Source organism: Lithobates pipiens, unplaced genomic scaffold (genome assembly GCF_037356315.1).
Source record: "Lithobates pipiens isolate NorthernLeopardFrog02 unplaced genomic scaffold, aLitPip1_a1.2 Scaffold_22, whole genome shotgun sequence".
Lineage (NCBI taxonomy): Eukaryota > Metazoa > Chordata > Amphibia > Anura > Ranidae > Lithobates > Lithobates pipiens.
The window spans coordinates 170,499,203-170,520,060 of NW_027507784.1; the positions used below are offsets into that span (position 1 = coordinate 170,499,203).

The 20,858-nt window shown below is 42.2% G+C and overlaps 1 protein-coding gene across 3 annotated transcripts in view; it reads left to right on the forward strand.

The window, feature by feature from the left end:
- HYCC2 (hyccin PI4KA lipid kinase complex subunit 2) overlaps window positions 1–20,858 on the forward strand; it is a 216,346-nt gene that overhangs the window by 168,419 nt on the left and 27,069 nt on the right. The window contains exon 13 of one of the 3 annotated variants that reach the window (XM_077448633.1): window positions 3,575–3,709. The exons of the other annotated variants lie outside the window; for them this stretch is intronic. Within the exon in view, the coding sequence (XP_077304759.1) occupies window positions 3,575–3,709 (135 nt within the window). The remainder of the gene's footprint in view (window positions 1–3,574; window positions 3,710–20,858) is intronic. 3 annotated transcript variants of the gene reach the window in all.

Genomic DNA, 20,858 nt, shown 5'->3' on the forward strand with positions numbered 1-20,858 from the left:
GTGTACCTGTGAAAATAACAGTTCGAATAAGTCTCAGCATCCAATTCTAGTTCTATTTCAGGCTTGAAACAAGCAGCCTAGAACTTTCTTCATCCTTGTCACATTTCCTCAAACAAATTACAACCTTCATATGGCCATCTTCATCTAGGGCTCACAAATGCCATGCCTCGTCTCTTGTTTCTCAACTGGAGTTAGATTCTGATATGTCAGGCCTAAGGGACGCAGACACCAAAAAAAAATGAAAAGAATATTGGGGAAGTACCAGAGGAAGCTGCGGAAGATTTCCCCCCCCCCCCCACAGATCATCCCTATTTGGCAGGGGTGAGCTTCACACAGCATGCTTGCCAACCTTGATGAGCTCAAAGTCTCTGTCCACAAAAGTCTTGGCATTATGCAAATTGACCCTCCTTCATCCCCGGTCTCAGGTTAGGCCAATTTATGCCTTCCCTCTAGTGCAAATTCTACCATATCTGCTCAAGATAATAGAGCAACAGAGGAAAACCATGATTTTAATTGCATCCAACCCAGAAGAGCTCGGTACACAGTCATATTGAGACTTCTAAAAAGATGACTCCTGTCCTCTTCCTAACAGACAATCTCTACTATCTCAACGCCCTCTATTCTATCCTACTTCCCAGTCTCTGGCTTTAATGTCATGGCTGTTGAAACCCAGGTGTTTAAGGATAGAGGGGTCTTTGAGTCTGTGATTACTACCTTGCTAAAAGCATGAAAAGCCTCTCCCAGGAAGATTGCCTAGTGTGTACCTTGCATTCCATACTTCTTTCAATCCCTCCAATCAGGTCTTGACCAAAACATGGCCTTAAGTACCCTTAGCCTGGGTTCACACTATAGCGAACACAGACATCGCATGTGATTTGCTCCCGCACTGTTGTGCCGATCACATGCGCTGCCTGTGCAGTGCAATTCAGCCATACAATTGTATGGCTGAACTTGCATTGGATTTGCATAAGAAAGGCACCGGGCCTTTTTTTTTTTTTTTTTCTCGCACTGGAATCTGCTCGCATTGGGTGTAAGCACCCATGTGATCTGATTCCTATCCGAATCCACAGTTCTCACTGCGATCTGTGAACTGATCTGGGAGCATCATTAACATTTTAGTGACACTCGCAGCGGTTCGCAGAGGGCAGTGTGAACTGCCTGCGGGAGAGATGCTGGAATTGTGCTGGTTCCCGCATCACTATATTGTGAACCCCGCTTTCTTGTAAAAACATTTCTTCAAGGTGTACCTCCTATTAACACTACACATAGAGGATCTATCTTGCAAAGTAGAATTTTTGGTCGCTATCATATCTGTTTGACAGATTACTGAACTAGTGGTTTCCTCTAAAGTGCCTTTCCTCATTCTTCACAATGACAAAATTGTCTTATGCCCAAGGTCGTCATTTATTCCAAAATGGTATCGGCATGCCACCTCAATGCGGACATTGTTTTCCCATTCTTATGCCCTGCTCCTAAACAAAGGAAATCTCTGCATTGGCCTGGTATATGAATAGGAAAATTGATTGGAAGAGTTTACATTCTTAAAGAGAAACCTCCTCCACTTCGGTGCATTCATTCCACCAGTGGTCGGTGGTGTTTTGTGGGTATTTCATCACAAATCCTCGGTGATCCAGTTGTGTAAGACCATCACCTGGTCTTCTTTCGTTCCTTTTTCAAAGCTTTGCTAGATGGACATCCAATCTTTTTCTGATGCAGCTTTTGCACGTAAGGTTCTTGCAGTGGCTCTCTGAATTTGGGTCTTTTGACCCCTGTTGGGTATTTTGGCACACTTCTGTTTGCCTCCTTGCTGCCCACCCTTCCTATTTGTTGCTTGGGGTTGTGCCATGGTGTGTGAATATTCAGCCTGTTTCCTGTACTGTACAGTTAAGATAAGAGAATTTTTTACTTTATCTGTTAATTCTGTATCTTGGAATACAGTACTTGGCACAGGCCACCCGCCCTTCCATTCCTTAGTTTAGTCTCCATTTCTTGCACCAAGGGCGTGTGTCCTCTAATGCTTTCCAGGGTCAAATCATCTGATGGAACACGCCAGTGACCCATGGTATATGAATATTCTGTATTAGTCATGTATAGTACTTCAAGATATGGAATTTTATAGGCAAGTCAAAATTCTTTTTTTTTTTCATCTTTAAATGGGTTATAAAGGTAGTTTTTTTTTTTTTTTTTTTTTTTTTTTTTTTTTTAATAACAAACATATACTTCCACTGTGCAGCTCGTTTTGCACAGAGTGGCCCAAACCTGGTCTTCTGGGGTCTCTCGGCGGCTGTCTTGGCTCCTCTCCACAAGAACTAAGCACCTTCATGCGAGCTCTCTTGCATGGTGCTTAGTTCTTGCGGGTGTGCTCCCGTGATACAGGCAACGGCTATAGCCGCTCATTGTAACACCTGGCACTCCGCATGATTGGATGTGATTGACAGCAGCGCGAGCCAATGGCTGCTTTGCTTTTAATCCATCCACTCTAGCCAATCAACGGCCAGGCTGAGCGGCGAAGAGGAGATCGGGGGTGAGCACAGCAGGTAACGGGCTCAGGTAAGTAAAACGGGGGAGGGGGGGGGCGGTATTGTCATAGGATGCATTAAGGTGAAAAAACATGAACCTTTACAACCCATTTAAAAAAAAGAATCCTCAGTTACTGTAGTGTATAGTTACTGTATTAATAAAGCTCAATTTTTCCTTTTTACGAAGTGGTCCAGTCTTGCAATTAATGTCAGATGACCACATTTTGAGAACAGACCTCATAAACAAGGTTTTCAGAGGTGGAAAGCCCTTCCTTAGAATTACTTTTGGAAAAATAATAAGTAGCATTTCTCACAATGTCTTTCAATTCTGCTGGCCACTATCTCTGCTCCAATATCATAAATGCAGTGTTGTCCTTTGCTTAACCATTATACTAGCCACATCTGTGTGAAAGTATTTTCACCTATCTACCATTCAGCTTGTTATGCTTACATTTGTTCAAATGCTAGTGGACTACATCAGTTTACATTGTTTCATGAATATCTTTTCTATCATGTATGTCTTTATCTTCTCTTGTACATAATCTGGCTGCCGTGATTTTATTTCTAGTTTTGTTAGTTTTTCCGACTGTAGCAGACCTTCCAACCTTGTAGTTCTTTTATATCTTTGCCTTTGAGACCTTCTTATGTAGACCATTGGAAATGTATCTGGTTCTTTAACTCTGTTTTTTACATAACTGCTCCTCTACCTTTTGTGATTTTTAAACTATCATTCCTTTTTGTCATAATCTGTGTTGTGTTTTTTTTTTTTTTTTTTTAAACAGGCCTGGTAACTATTTTATTGGTTTTTAATGTAACCTTACTTTTCAACGCCATGAAAGATGGTCTCTCAAGAGTCTAGTGACCTTATTATGATTTCAATTTTTTTTAATAATTTTTTTCCTTTTTAATGGTCATTTGATTTTGTTTGCAAATTTACTTATCTGTTCCCGATAGAAGCTTTTTCTTTAACTCAACTTTATTTGGGCAAGCCACAGTGAATAAAAGGGAGCAGATGCTTTCTACAAACTCTAAATTGTTCCTGTGTTGCATCCCAGATGGTTTTGACCTCACAAGCGACTCGAATCCGGGCTCCCCGATCTTGCACATCATTCCAAGCCTAGGGGACACTCGTGAGGGGGATGTTCTTGTGTACCTGACACCCGACACATCTCCAGATGCTGCTACTGAGGGTAGGCCAGATGTCTTCAAGCAGGAGTTAGCAAGAGAGGATAACGATTGCTCTCTTCATTTGCATAGGCTGCTTCTCTGCAGAGCAGTAACCCTGCCAAACCTATGATTGCCGCATCCCCTACACGCGAGCAGCTTGGCATGGCTAGCAAGTACATATGCACGCAGGAAGGCTCAAGAAGCATGCAGGCTACCAAAGTGAACTCCCATTTCTTAGTGTATTCTGGAATAATATGTTTTTTTGTTCTCTTCCAGTGTTTTAAACTGCCTTGAAGTTTCTTGCATAAGTTGGAACTTATTTACTACTCAGAAAATGTTAAACTGGGTGTGTTTTCGCAATCATATTACTGCAGTTATAGTGTGATTGTGTTTTAGGGAAACAAAAGTGGAGAGATGGATTAATACCATCCCTTATCTCTGCCATTAAATACACAGGTTTATATAGGCGAACATATAGATATGGAAAAATTAATAAAACGTTAGCAATGAAATTGAAATATTCCGGTGTTGACTTTAAACTTTGTTAATCTTCCAGGGATAGGTACGTTGGGGTAATAGCGGGGCTTAACTTAACAGAGAAAAGGTTTCTGGGCTGCCCCCAGTGCTGTCTAATTTGAATCATAATCCCCTCCTACAACAGAGATCACATAACAAAATGGCTAGCATTTTAAACTTGTTGCAAGCACTAAAGAGAGCCTGGAGCAGCATCTTCTCCAGTAAAGATACCATTTCAGTACTTTGGTTACATTCCATATATCCGTTCCATAAAGCGTTTTACCATAGGCCTTGTTAAGTTGAATATTTATCAGCTCCTGTTTGCTGAGGAGTAAAATCTGCAGTGCTTTCTGCCCCCCTAGAAACCACATGTGCCACATCAATATAAGTGAATGGCTGTACTGATGCAGAAGCCGTTTTCCTGAGCATTGCCGCATATAGCCATTCACTTGTATTGGCAAATGTGCGCGGCACAGGATAGACAAGGATATGTCTGCTTTACCAGTTTCATTTAGTTTGGTAGTACTTCAAACCCCCCCTTCAAAATTAAAATACCCCTTTGCTCTGACATAAAGTATAGTAGTCTGCTTTTTAGACCAGGTATATATATTGCCACGTCATCACAAATCCAAAATGAGATGCCTATTTTTCACTGTAGGGTTTGTTGATGGAAACCTACAAATCTTGGTTTATTTTTCACTTAAAAGGTAACTCCACTTTTGTGGGGAAAAAAAAATAGCAAATAAAAAAATATAGCACATAGAATTGCGACACTAATCATTTTGTAACTGAATGTTATTAAAAATTACCTTTCCTTTTCAATCTGCAGCCAATGTAATTTTCTGAGAATACATTGCGATATGGCTACCTGGAGTTTTCTGTACACAGAATGTGTACTAACCACTCCCCAGAAACATTTCCTGCTTCTGTGATTGGCTCACCAATTTTCCCAGAAGTCTGCCTAAGATACAAGTCAGATTTCAGGCATCTCTTGCAACAAAAATGTCATTTTTTTGAGAGATTCTTTCAATAGGACCACATCTAAAGGGATGCAGGCCCAGCAGATTTCCTCATTTAGTCCTCAGTAGCTCCACACCTGACAGTTAAGTATGTAACCACTCCGATTAGAATGACTCAGAACAGAAGCACAGAGAAGCACACATGGATTTCTTCAGAATAACAAAAGGTAGGAATCTGCAGTAAAGTTTATCCTTGCAATGTACTTGGATCACCCAGGGGGGAATTTTTTTTTCTCAACAAAAGTGGAGTTACTCTTTAAAGTATTACTAAACCCAGGAGCCGGCATTCACTATATCTGGTCTCCTGCAGTACACAGAACATGAAAATGCAATTATTTAAGTATATTTATTAGTAACTGAACTGCTAAATACCATTTCTCATCAGCAGTATATAGCAGTCTTATGACTTTCTGTCCTTGTCTGGTTAAAGCTTGTAGGCGGAGTTTTCATTATACTCTGACTGTCCTATGAGGCTGCAGGACCCCTTACCCTCTGGACAGTGCTGATTGTCCCTGTGCTGATCACATGCACCCTCCCAAGAAAAAAGAAAAACTCTAGCAATACACACCAAACTAAGCATGGGCAGAGTGCTCCAAAGGCTCTGTACTGTCATGAGATTGGGGACAGTGGAAATGGAGGAGGATCGGAGAAGACAGGATCAAACATCCCTTTTTACACAATGTGCAGGATTAACCCCTTAGGTTCCACAGTGAATATAACAAGCATGCTTTACTGCATATACAGATTGATTTTCCTGTTGTGGGTTTAGTAACACTTTAATAAAATGGTAAATAGTGACATGCAGACTATTTCTCTGTTTCTCTAAACGCTCACACCCATTATTGATAACACCAAAACAGTTAGGCCTCATGCACACTGGACGTTTGTGGATGTTTTTACAGCTGCTGTTTTTGGCTTCAGACATTTTTTTTTTCTACAGTCAATAAACTCTCCAGCATGTTTTCCTATGTGTCCATCTACACATAGGCTGTTATCAACTGTTTTGGCTGGGGCATTTTTTTGGCTGGAAAAAAACAACCCAAAACTAGTGGGTTCTGAGAGGAGTTTTTCAGCTGTAAAAATGCTCTAATGTCAAATGCTGATAAACACTCAAACGCGGCTAACCAGCGTTTAACATTTTTGATCCCATTGGAAAAAAAAAACACTAAAAATCTCTATTGCAAAAACGCTGAAAAACTTTTAAAAACTCACTGCAAAGCTACTGCCATTTTTATTACTTTATAACGTCCAGTGTGTATGAGGTCTTAAGAATAATGCAAACAGCTGTGTCAAATGTATTGACTGTTATCAGTGTAAGACATGGAATACTGGTTCCTTTTGTGCAAGGATGATGGCGCAGGAAGACAGATTTTGTGGTCAGATTCAGCCATCCAAAACGTTAATACCAAATGAGCAACTTTGATCTTTTGATCGTTTCCCATCACTCCCTAACATTATTTGTGGTATCTAATTTTTCTTGGCTGATATATGTAGCTAGAGCAAAAATTGAGTAGCAATTTTCAGGGGAAAGAAATGTGATTGTTTTTTTTTTTTTTTTTTACGGATAATTACTCCAGTTTATTTTCCTTCGTTAACACTTCCCTTAGACCCCTTTCACACTGAGGCGGTTATCAGGCGTTTTAGTGCTAGAAATGGTGCCTGTAAAGCACCTGAAACTACCTCCTATTTATTTTAGTGTGACTTTTCACACTGGGGTGGTGCGATGCGGGTCATCATGAAAAGTCCTGCAAGCAGCATCTTTGGGGTGGTTTGGGAGCGCTGAATACAGCTCTCCCAAAATGCGCTGCCCATTGAAATGGCGCAACACAGGCACTTTTAACCCCTTCGTTGGTTAAAAGTGCATCGATAGCTGCCGAAAAGCGATACTAAAAGAGCGATAAAGCACCACTAAAATAAGCAACGCTTTACTGCTAAGGCTAGGCGGCCCCAGTGTGAAAGGGGTCTAAGCCCCTGTACACACGGTCGGACATTCTGCCAACCTAATCCGTTGGATTTTGTCTGACGGATTGTGTCCGAAACTGTTGCATACACACGCTCGGACCAAGTTGTCGGAAAATCCGATCGTTCAGAACGTGATGTTATTTCGTTACGACGGGACTACGTTCAGGCTAGTAGCCAATAGCTTTGGTGTAGGCATTTGATCTGAGCATGCGTGGCACTTTGTCTGATCGGAATTCTCTACACATGATCGGAGTATGTCCGATCGGACCAGTTTGTCTGAAAATATATCCAACAAGTTGGAAAATTGGGTCAGACGGAATCGGTCTGATGCATACCACACACAGTCGGATTATCCGACAACACGGTCCGATAGGACACATTCTGACGGATTCTCCGACCGTGTGTACAAGGGCTAAGGGTTAGAATATCTTCATATACATCTCTCACATCATGCCTTATATCCCCAATATACACTTTTTGTGCAAAATTGAATATGAATAAAATACAGAAAACCTTGCTGGCCAATATTAAAATCTATTTTGATAAACTAGTGACAGTTTTCAAGACTATACACGTAGCTGTTATTTTTCTTTATTTTTCTCACTTGCTGTGTTTAGAGAGCAGCAGGCTGTAACAGATTATTTGTTACAGTTATGTAATAACTTTGCTTGCAGCAAAAATCCAGAATTAATGAGGTCTTCATCCTGGGGAAAATATATTTTATAGAGTGATGGCCTTGCATTGACATACAAGCCCAGTCCATCTATGTTTCTATTAATGTAACTGTACAGCAAACCTGTAGCCCTTTAATGTTAATTGGCATCAACATGTAGTCTTTAGTTCTAGCTCTGATTTACTTCATGACAGAAGACTGGTATTCTTTGACGTGCAGTATCTCACAAAAGCAAGTACGCCCCCTCACATTTTTGTATATATCTTATTAAAATCTTTTCATGCGACTACACTTTGCTACAATGTAAAGTATTGAGTGTACAGCCATTACCATCTAAACCGCTGTCAACAAAAGTGAGTACACCACTAAGTAAAAATGTCCAAATTGGTACTTGACGGATACGTTATTTGAATTTATGCTTTATGGAATTGCTCCTCCTTTTACCACAGTTCCTCTGTGTAAAGACGCTTCTGTTCTAGCTTTATGTTATGTGGTAGACCATGCTTGTTCCCTTACATCGTAAGCACTGTATTGTTCTGCAATGTTTTTTTGTTTTCTCTTGTATTGCTTTGTGCTTATCATTGACTTAATGTATGTACACCTTTTATTATTCAATAAAATGTCTTTAAAAAAAAAAAAAAACACAGAGCCATAATAATAACTATGTGGGTTATATCAGACCATCAGGTGCTGGACAATGGCACGCCCCTTAAGGCGTGAACTTCCCTTATATAACCCCTCCCACTACTGGGAGTGCTCCAGTTTTTTCGCCAGTGTCTAAGGTGTTGGGCACGTTTAAGGATGTGTTGTACTGAGCTTCACGGGCAGTAATCCTTTGATGAGAGCCATCCATCCTGACCGGATCTGTTCTGATGTCTCCATAATGGACTAAATGAATGGTACCCGGGCCTCGTCATCCAAAGATGCTAGGTTTTGCTTGCGAATGCTTTAAAAGCTGGGCCCTGGGATCCAGTATTTTTTGGTAGTAAGGCCAATAAAAGTTTACTGTCAGGGTCTTCTCACAGGTCCAGGATTGTGGGATAACCTAAGTGTGCCCCGGTTGCTGAAGGTTTCCTTTTAAGGTCTCAGAGCCTACTGTGAAGGGCAAAATTTTTTATTTTTTTTTATCTCTGATAAACCCTGCTGCAAGATAAGGTAGGGGAGATTTTCTCAGGAATCTCTCCTTCCATGTATTGTGCTGTCATGTCATGTCTATGTGTCACCACTGGAGGCTGTATTGAGTACTCACCATTCTGACGATTCCCCAGATTGGCGATTTTTCAGCTGATTGAATGCCAGCCAGCTGCCTTTTTTTCTGAGCGAAGGATTTACCCCCCCCCCCCCCCCCTCCCGCTGCCCTCCATGATGCCGGCGCTCACGCGGGAGATTTAACTTCCCTGTTTGGAAGAGGAGGGGGCGTTTCCGTGCGGGGGGCGTGGCTAAGCGGCGTCAGACACCGGTGTTCTGTCAAAAAGTGTCCGCCTATCGAATAGTGTCCTCCCTGTACTACGCAGGCGCAGTACGGAGGACAAGGAGACTCCGAAAGTCTCCGAAGAAGAATGGCACCTGCACACGGAGTCCAGGTTGAAGCCCCACCATCCAAGTGGACATACGGTTGCGCCACTCTTCGGGCACGGCCTCGCTTCGCTTGCCACGCTTCAGGCATGGCCTTAATTCGCTCGGCTATTTTTTATTCTAACTCTATGTCCACTTAGATGGTGGGACTTGAACCTGGACTCACTGCGCAGGCACCGTTTATCTTCGAAGATGTTCGGCCTCTCCTTGTCCCCCGTACTGCGCAACACCACCAGCAACACCTGTAGGAAGTAGTTTAGAGCTCTGCAAGAGAAGCTGCTGCCTGGCGGTGGAGGGACAGAGCAGAGTGGTTGCTGGTCAGGCATTTCCCTTTTGACAACATTGTACTGTAAAGCTAGGATTAATAGCAGTTATTGTACTGTACTATAGCCTAGCAAGTGAAACATTATTTTGCTGGCACTGCCTCTGCTTTGTACTGTAAGCTATGAGTGACAAAGGGACCAGGAACTCCTCTAAGGTTTCTAAGGGGTTAATGGTATACAACAAAATAAAACTTCTGTCCCTTTGTATTTCATACAAACAGTTTTTTTTCTTCTACCATTTAAAAGATTTATGCTATGATGTCTCTCCTTAGGACTAAACATAGCAGATTCTCATCTAGTCCTCAGGGCCCCTTTGTTGAGGTGCAGGAGGCTGGGGATCAGGTAGATCTTCCCACATATTGGAAGATGCTTATTTTTCCTCTTCGGAGGATCCTAACAGGGAGGGAGTAGCTGCGCAAGTCAGTCGTGCAGCCTCTCCTATGCCTGGGGTATCTGCCTTTAGGCAGTCTTGACAGTCTCAATCGTCAGATTCAGGAGAAAGTTCCCAGGGGCAGCACCAGGATCTTGGGGGCAGAAAGCCCAAAAAGCAAAATGATAAGGCCTTCTCATGAAGGAGCACCCCCACTTGTTTGGATGAGGGGAAAGGTCCTGCAATTCTCAGTCTGGCAGGAACAATGTTAAGAGCAGGGGGATTTCAGCGTTTTTTTGTTTTTTTCTCTAGGTTACATTTAGAGTTTCAAGAGCCCGGATGGCCCAGTCGGCTTTCAATCTGAGGGTTTGGGTCCTGTTTGGGTGCTCCCTGTGGGGTCCTTGGGGCTGGTGTTGCAGCAGTCTTTATGCAAGAGTGTCTGTCTCCTCAAAGAATGCTCCTAAGGTGGCCTCTGGATAAGCTGTTATCCTAGTCGGTGATATCAGAAGTCTCCCTTAGTGGAACAGGGTTTTTTTGGCTCAAACCTTTTAAGGTCCCAGAGCCAAACAGAGAGGTAAGACCCATTCTAGATCTCGGAGATCTGAATCGGCACTTGAAAATCCGATCCTTTCATAATTCGATCGGCTGTGTCCATCCTGCAAGGAGGGGAGTTGCATATCTCCATGTGCCAAAGTTTCCCGCCTAACAGAAATTTCTGCAGTTTGAAATATAAAATTATTTTTTCAATCACGGCACTGCCAGTCACAGCACCACAAGTGTTCTGAAACATTCTGGCACCTCCTTTAGCCAGGTTAAGGGCTCAAGGCATAACGGTCCTAGCCTATTATAACATCTACTTTTAATAGATCATTCAGTCTCAGATCTAAAACCAGAGTCTGATCTCAGCTGTAGATATCTGAAATCTCTAGGTTGGATTCTCAGCCTAGGATGATTCTCCTTAAAACCATCAAGAAGGGGCTGGTTATAGATACCATACAGAAGAAGATATTCTTACCCCAGTCATAAATCAGTTCCATTGTAGGACTAATTCAACTTATCAGGATAAAGGAAAATTCTTTCATTCGGCTGCAGGAGATTTTTAGGGGAAATGGTGGCCTCCTTCAGGGCCGTCCCTTACGCGCAGTTTTATTCAAAGACTGCTTCAAGACACCATCCTGTTGGTCTGGAATAAAGAGGATTCAGGCCTTGTTTGTTTCCAATAAGCTTGGCTCCCGACATAGGTCAGAGCCTAAATTGGGGGTTGTTATCCAGCACAAGGGAAAATCTTTATCCTGCAAGGTGTTAACAGATGCAAGCCTTCTAGGCTGGGGAGCAGCCCTGGAAGAAGATTCTGTCCAGAGATGGTCCAGGTTAGAGGCAATTTTAATATTTCAGGTGTACTACTTGAGATCCCAACAATTCTTTCCGGGAGAATGATCTCTTCACCCTGACATCTTCCTAGCAATATGTCAGATGGGGTACTCCGGACATGGACCTGTTCGCATCCAGATTCATTAATAAGGTCAACAACTTTGTTAAACAAGGGGTCCGCTAGCAGGCGGAACAGACACATTAGTCTTTCCAGGGGATCAGTTTTCACTGATCTATGCATTTTCTCCAGCTCTGCTACTTCCGTGCCTTTGCCGCAGGATTAAGCAGGAACAGAAGGAGGTGATTCTGGTGGCCCCAGCCGGGTCCCAGAAGATCTTAGTTTATTGAGCTCATAAAGATTGCAGTAGGAGTCCTTTGGACTCTGCCATTATAGCCAGACCTTCTTGCACAAGGTCCGGTATTTTATCCTACTTTACAGACAAGGAGTTTAACAGGTTTGACTGTTGAATCTCACTCTATAAAAGATTGTGGGTGATCTCCTTAGGATTTAAGATTGGTCTTATCTGCTTTGTTAAATCAGCAGTTTAGAAATTCTCTTGGTTCTTTGACAAAAAATATCTTTTTGCTTGCCATTTCTTCTGCTCGAAGAGTATCAAAACTTACGGCTCTGTCTTGTAAGAGCCATATTTCATCATGCATAAGGATGAGGTAGTTTTATGTCCTCATCCTGAATTCTTACCAAAAGTGTTAACAGGTTTAATTTAAACCAAGATTATTATTGCTCCTTTCTCCCCAGAAGCCTTAATCTGGAGAAGAGAAAGCACTACAATCTCTTGATGTAGTAAGAGCGATCAGAACCTATTTAAAGGCGACCGCTCAGGTTCGCAAAACACAGGTTTTGTTTGTACTGCCAGAGGGTCCAAGATATGGACAGGCAGTGTCAAGATCCACTATTTTCCAAATGGATTTGTCAAGTGATTGTTCAAGCTTCAGCTTAAAGAAGAAAATTCTTCCTTCTCAGATTAAGAGCACACTCATCCAGGGAAATTAGTGCCTCTTGGGTGGTGCATCATCAGGCCTCTATGGCTCAGATCTGTAAGACCGCAACTTGGTCTTCGGTTCAGACATTTATCCGATTTTATCAAATCGATATTAAAGGTCATGAGGGTATTGCCTTTTGGCACAGCATATACTGCAGGCTGCAGTATGAGTCCTCTCTGGCCTCCTGTTTCCTTGATTCTGTCCCCCCCCCCCTTCTGTTGCCATTGCTATGGGACATCCCACATAGTTAAAACTATGGCTCTGTGTCCCCTGATGTAAGAAAAGAAAATAGGATTTTCTACAGCTTACCTGTAAAATCCTTTTCTTTGATGTACATCAGGGGACACAGAGGTCCCTCCCTTCTTCTTATACACATTGATTGCTTGGCTACAAAACTGAGGACTCCCAGTAGTGGGAGGGGTTATATGAGGGGCGTGCCAGTGTCCAGCACCTAAAGGTCTGATATAACCCACATAGTTATTACTATGGCTCTGTGTCCAGTCAATGTACATCAAAGAAAAGCATTTTACAGGTAAGCTGTTATAAAAATCCTATTGTTGCTCTACATAAAGATGGTCTAGGTTATAGGAAGATTGCCAAGACCCTGAAACTGAGCTGCAGCATAGTGGCTAAAGAAGCTGAGGGGTAAAGGTGATGGACTGGCCAAGCATGTCTCCAGACCTAAACCCTATTGAGCATCTGTGGGGTATCCTCAAACAGAAGGTGGAGGAGCGTAAGGTTTCTAACTGCCACCAGCTCTGTGACGTCGTCATTGTTAAGGCAGTGCTGGAAAATAATGGTGGCCACACAAAATCTTGACATTTTGGGCCCAATTTGGAAATTTTCATTCAGGGGTGTACTTAGTGTTGTTGCCAGCGGTTTAAACATTAATGGCTGTGTTATTTTAAGGGGACAGCAAATTTACACTGTTATACAAGCTGTACGATATAAAATATTTACAAAAATATGAGGGATGTACTCACTTTTGTGAGATACTGTAAGTTCAGATCTCATTATTTAATTTAATTAATTTAATATAAAACAAATTCTAATTTAAGTTGATATAAGACATTTTTTAATTCTTCTTTTTAAGTGGTACGTGCAGTAACCTATAGCATCCAGTCATAGCCCACACTTGTGAAGAGTACACTAGATCCTTATGAATTCAACTGAACATCTATTGAGCATTGCAGATTGTTTGAAAATGAAATGATTCCAATAAACCATTCAGTCACTTGCACTGGAATTTAAACAAAGAAAGAAAAAAAAAGAACTTTCCCCGCATGATTGGATGTTTTAAATAAACACAGATTCAAATGATTATATGAAAAAACCTTTAGTATATCAACCTAACCAACCCCCCGTTTTTTAATTTTTTTTTAATTTTTTTTTTGGAATTGACACCTTATTGGTAATGGTAATAATGCCTGCAAACATTTGCAAAAAATGATAGCCCTATCTACCCTATCAATGATTATAGAATGGTAGCACAGAATTAATTTTGGCTGCATATGCATGAAGAGCTCAAAAGAGATTTGGTACTTTGCCTCCTGACATTTGCGTCTTCCCAACTTTTGAGCAGACCCTTTTTGAAGCCAGTTTTTCCAATTCCTAATATCCTTAAACTTTTCATGGGGTTGTTCCAGTACAACATCCTTCACACCTCATGGAACAATGAGGAATCCTCACTGATACTCTAGTTATATTTCTGCCTGTGGCCTCTGAATAAATTATGACAGCTGACATAAGTTTTATTCAAAGAATATATGTTTGTTTTGCTTTAAAGCGGAGCTTGGTGTACACAATTTGGTTTTAGAGAATATGAATGGTAACACAAAAACTTTTCTTTCACTCATGGTTAGTGTTTGGCTGAAGCCATTTATTATCAATCAACTGTGTTTACTCTTTAAATCATAATGGCAACAGAAACCAAATGACACTGATCAAAAGTTAACTTTTCGTCTTTTGTGGATGAGGCTTTATCTTCTCAGATGGTAAAGCTGCCCATTCCTCTTGGCAAAAAGCTGAGAGATGGTCACTCCAGAACCTTCACTTTATTCTGCTATAGCCAATGACAGGTCAACTTGGCCTTGTGTTTTACATCGTTGTCATGTTGGAATGTCCAAGTATGTCCCATGCACAGCTTCCTGGCTAATGAATGCAAATGTTCCAATGTTTTTTTGTTTTGTTTTTTAAATAACATACTGCATTCATCTTGCCATCAATTTAGACCAAATTAAATTTCAATAAAAATTATTTAATGATTAAAAAAAAAAAATTTAAACCAAATTTCCTGTGTCTTTTGTAGCTCACACATCCCCAAAACATCAGCAATCCACCTCCATGTTTCACAGTAGGAATGGTGTACCTTTCATTATAGGCCTTGTTGACACCTCTCCAAATGAAAGGTTTATGCTTGTGGCTCAATTTTGGTCTCATCACTCCAAATGACTGTGCCAGAAGGTTTGAGGTTTGTCTCTGTGCTGTTTGGCATATAGTAAGCGGGATACTTTGTGACATTTTGAGTAGTAGCTTTCTTCTGGCGAATCAACCATGCAGCCCATCTTTCAGTGCCCCCTTATTGTGCATATTGAAACAGCCACACCACATGTTTTCAGAGAGTCCTGTATTTCACCTGAAGTTATTTGTGGGTTTTTCTTTGCATCCTGAACAATTTTCCTGGCAGTTGTGGCTGAAATATTAGTTGGTCTACCCGACCGTGGTTTGCTTTCAAACAGAACCCCTCATTTTCCACTTCTTGATTAGAGTTTGAACACTGCTGATTGGCTTTCACAATTCCTTGGATATCTTTCGATATTTCTTTCCTGTTTTGTACAGTTCAACTACCTTTTCCCACAGATCCTTTCACAATTCTTTTGCTATCCCCATGGCTCAGAAATCCAGAAACGTCAGTGCAACACTGGATGAAAGATGCAAGGGTCTGTCAGGAGTCCAGAAACTCATTGACCTTTTATACACACACACACACACACACACACACACACACACACACACACACACACTCTCACACACACACACTAATTACAAGGATGGTTACCTTTTAATAGCCATTCAAACCCCTTTGTGTCAACTTGTGTGCATGTTATCACCAGGGTATGTAAACTTTTGATCAGGGTCATTTGGGAAGTTTCTGTTGCCATTTTGATTTAAAAAGAGTAAACACTGTCGATTTGATAATAAATGGCTTCAGCCAAACACTAATCATGAGTGAAAGAAAAGTTCTTGTGTTATTCATATTCCCTGAAAAATTGAGAAGAAATCAGACATTCTGCCAGGGTATGTAAACTTATGAGCACAACTGTACATGCAGAGGCTTAACATGAACGGTGTTTTTTGACTTCTAGTTACTCCTTATTTCTGTGCAGTCACCTATCTTTTGACATTTAAACTGTGCGCTCACCTATACCTTTGTTCCAAATGACCCAGCTTTCCAAACTAGACCAGCATTGCAGCTTTCTTGATGACATCACCAGCGCTCCACTTGGATCACCTTCATTAACCACTTGACAACAGGGCACTTAAACCCCCCTCGTGACCAGACCAATTTTCAGCTTTCAGCGCTCTCAAACTTTGAATGACAATTACTCAGTCATGCAACACTTTACCCAAATTAATTTTTTGTCCTTTTTTTCATACACATAGAGCTTTCTTTTGGTGGTATTTGATCACCTCTGGGTTTTTTATTTTTGCGCTATAAATGAAAAATTACAGAAAATTTGGAAAAAAAACACATTTTTCTGTTTGCTGTTATTGTTTCTGTGATACAGTTTTGCAAATTATTAATTTTTTCTTCATAAATTTTGGCCACAATTTATACTGCTACATATCTTTGGCAAAAATAACCCAAATTAGTGGATATTATTTGGTCTTTGTAAAAGTTAGTCTACAAGCTATGGTGCAAATCACAAAAAATTGATCACACTTAATATACTGCTGGCCTATCTCATTTCTTGCGACCCGAACAAGCCAGAAAAGTACAAATGACCCCTTTTTTTAAAGTAGACATTCTAAGGTATTTAGTAAGAGGCATGGTGAGGTTTTAGATGTTGTAATATTTTCCCACAATTCTTTGCGAAATGAAGATTTTTTTTTTACACAAAATTGTCATTGTAATCGTTTTTCTCTCACATGACATGTGTATACCACAAATAATGCCCCAAAATACATTCTGTTGCTACTCCTCCTGAGTATTACAATACCACATGTGTGGGATTTTTCCACAGCCTAGCCACTTAGAGAGGCCCAACATGCAGGGAGCGCTATTGCGTGTTCTAGGAGCATAAATTACACATCTAACTTGTTGACTACCTATTACAATTTTAAAGGCCCTGGAGCAGCAGGACAATGACACGTGACACTGATGTGGCACTGATGACAGATGGCACTGATACGTGGTACTGATGACATGTGGCACTGATAGATGGCACTAATACATGGCACTGATGGCACGTGACACTGATGACAGATGGCACTAATATGTGGCATTGATGACAGATGGCACTGATGACACGTGACACTGACACATGACACTGATAACAGATGCCACATGACACTGACACGTGGCACTGACAGATGGCAGTGATACGTGGCACTGATGACAGATGGCACTAATACGTGGCACTGATGACAGATGGCAGTGGGAACACATGGCAGTGGGGACAGGTGGCACTTTATATTTTTTTTCCACTAACCACTGCAGTGGTTAATCTCTCCCTCCTCACACGCTCCAAGGGACACGGCCAGCACAGAATTTCTCCGATGCGCGTCCGCGGGAGCGCGCATTGCGGAAGCAAACAGGAGGATGTCCAGGGATGGCCTCCTGGTAATTGGCGTCCATGCTGCAGCCATCTTTCGGCTATAGCGCGGACGCCTAGTGGTTAAAACAAAGGTGTGACTCAAAAATAAAAAAAATTTGACTCCCAACTATAAATGTGCGTGACACATTTTAGCACTGGGGACATTGAATGTGTGCTAATCACAGAAGTAGTTCATATTAGTCACATAGATCTTCCAGTGCCTTCAAAATCTCTTTAAACAAGAACCAGAGCCAGTTGAGTCTCCCTTGTGCCCATGGGATGTGAATGACCAGAAGATCGAGTTTCTGGTTGTCATATCCTCTGCTAGAGGGGTATCAGAATTAACAGCTTTTTGCTGCCTAAGGTGGCATCGGCATTTCATCTGAACCAAAATGTTGTCCTACTGTCCTTGTACGGGTCCGCATTCTGCGGAAGAAAGGTTGCTACACTCTTGATGTAGTAAGAGAAGTCAAGGTCTATCTGAAAGCGAATGCTCTGATACGCTTTGTGCTGCCGTAAGGGCCAGGCAGCGTCCAAATCCACTATCTCTAAGTAGATTCGGCAGGTGGCTGTTCAGGCTTATGGTTTTCATTTGAGAGCGCACTCAATTTGAGCACCAAATGCTTCATGGGCAGTGCTTCACCAGGCCTCCTTGGCTCAGATCTGCAAGGCTGCAACTAGAGGTCGACCGATATGGGTTTTTCTCTGGCCGATGCCGATATTTAGAAATCATGGCGGCCGATAGCCGATTATATGATGCCGATTTTTTTCGGACCGATATGTTAGGCCGATTTTATTTTATTTATTTATTTTTTTCCTTTATTATTTTTTTTTTTTTTAATCCCCCTTGATCTAACACACCTTTCCCACTGGGGCATTTTTCAGGTGCTTTTGGGCTAAAAATAGCCCCTGTAAAGTGCCTGCAAAATGGCTCCCCTGCAGTCTGTGTGAAAGACAGAGTGCTTTCACACTGAGGCGATGCGCTGGCAGGATCTTAAAAAAAAGTCCTGCAAGCAGCATGTTTGGAGTGGTGTATACCGCTCCTCCACCACTCCTGCCCATTGATATGAATGGGCACCACTGCCGAAGCGCATGCAATGCGATTTGGCAGCAGTGCTTCATGGGCGCATTTAACCTCTTCCTTGGCCGCTAGCTGGGTTATATGTGCCCCACTAGCAGCCAAATAGCACCGCTAAAATGATGGTAAAGAGCCGCTAAAACTTGCGTTTTACCATCAACGCCTGCCCGCTCCAGTGTGAAAGCAGTCTTCATAAGTGATACAGAAAATTTCTTACATTTAAACATTTATTAAACAAAACAAACCTCCAATCAGTTTACTTGTATGTATGATTTAGATAAAAAATAAAAAAAAACTATATATTAAATAAAAACAGTCAAAACTTTTGGACGAAAAAAAAAATGGGCTAACTTTACTGTTTTTATTTTATTTTTTAAATAGTGTATTTTTTTCCCCAAAAAAAATGCATTTGAAAGACCTCTGTGCAAATGCCGTGTGACATAAAATATTGCAACAACCGCTATTTTATTCCCTAGGATCTCTGCTAAAAAATATATATATAATTTTTGGGGGGGTCTAAGTGATTTTCTGGCAGAAAATACTGGATTTTTACTTGTAAGCAACAAGTGTCAGAAAAGATTTAGTCTTTAAATGGTTAAACTGAGAACTTCTACACGCTGAGATGACTTCATTCATTCAAGTGTAAGGCCTAATGGACACGAGACGCAGTTAAACGCGTGTTCAGAGGCAGTTGGACACTTTTTTCAACTGCTCCTGAACTCATTCAATGTTATCCTATGTGTCCATGCACACAGTCTCGTTTTTTGCTGTTTTTATGCAGTTGTGTTTAACCTCGTTTTTCCAGAAGCAAAAAAATGGGTTCAGACGCAAAAGTTTCCACGTCTCAGACGCAAAACGCGGCAAAACGCCGCTACCGCGTTTTGCCGCATTTTCGTTTATAAGCGTTTTTAAAGGTGACCTTTTTTTACATTAAAAATCTCAAAAATGATTGCAAATGATGAAAAACCATTAGAAAAATATTTTAAACAATTGCAATTGCAAGTGAACAATCCACAACTTGTGGCAAGTGACATGGCAGGTGGCAAGTGGACAATCCACAACTTGTGGCAAGTGACATGGCAGGTGGCAAGTGATGTGGCAAGTGGACAATCCACAACTTTTGGCAGGTGACGTGGCAAGTGACCTGGCAGGTGACGCGGCAAGTGACCTGGCAGGTGACGTGGCAACTGGAAAATCCACAACTTGTGGCAGGTGACTGGCATGTGACGTGGCAAGTGGACAATCCATAACTTGTGGCAGGTGACGTGGCAAGTGGACAATCCACTTGTGGCAGGGGACGTGGTAAGTGGACAATCCACTTGTGGCAGGGGATGTGGCAAGTGACGTGGCAAGTGGACAATCCACAACTTGTGGCAGGTGATGTGGCAAGTGGACAATCCACTTGTGGCAGGTGACGTGGCAGGGGACGTGGCAAGTGACGTGGCAAGTGGACAATCCACAACTTGTGGCAGGTGATGTGGCTGGTGACGTGGCAAGTGGACAATCCACAACTTGTGGCAGGTGACGTGGAAAGTGGACAATCCACATCTTGTGGCAAGTGACGTAGCAAGTGGACAATCCACAACTTGTGGCAGGTGATGTGGCAAGTGACGTGGCAGGTGATGTGCCAAGTGGACAATCCACATCTTGTGGCAGCTGACGTGGCAAGTGGACAGACCAAAACTTGTGGCAAGTGACGTGGCAAGTGGACAATCCACAACTTGTGGCAAGTGACATGGCAGGTGGCAAGTGGACAATCCACAACTTGTGACAGGTGACGTGGCAAGTGATGTGGCAGGTGATGTGGCAAGTCACGTGGCAAGTGGAAATCCACAACTTGTGGCAGGTGATGTGGATGGTGACGTGGCAAGTGGACAATCCACAACTTGTGGCAGGTGACATGGAAAGTGGACAATCCACATCTTGTGGCAAGTGACGTGGCAGGTGATGTGGCAAGTGACGTGGCAAGTGGACAATCCACAACTTGTGGCACTTGATGTGGCAAGTGACGTGGCAGTTGATGTGGCAAGTGGACAATCCAAAACTTGTGGCAGGTGACGTGGCAAGTGGACAATACACAACTTGTGGCAGGTGACGTGGCAAGTGACGTGGCAGGTGATGTGGCAAGTGACATGGCAAGTAGACAATCCACAACTTGTGGCAGGTGATGTGGCAGGTGATGTGCCAAGTGGACAATCCACATCTTGTGGCAAGTGACGTGGCAGCTGACGTGGCAAGTGGACAGACCAAAACTTGTGGCAAGTGACGTGGCAAGTGGACAATCCACAACTTGTGGCAAGTGACATGGCAGGTGGCAAGTGGACAATCCACAACTTGTGACAGGTGACGTGGCAAGTGATGTGGCAGGTGATGTGGCAAGTCACGTGGCAAGTGGAAATCCACAACTTGTGGCAGGTGATGTGGATGGTGACGTGGCAAGTGGACAATCCACAACTTGTGGCAGGT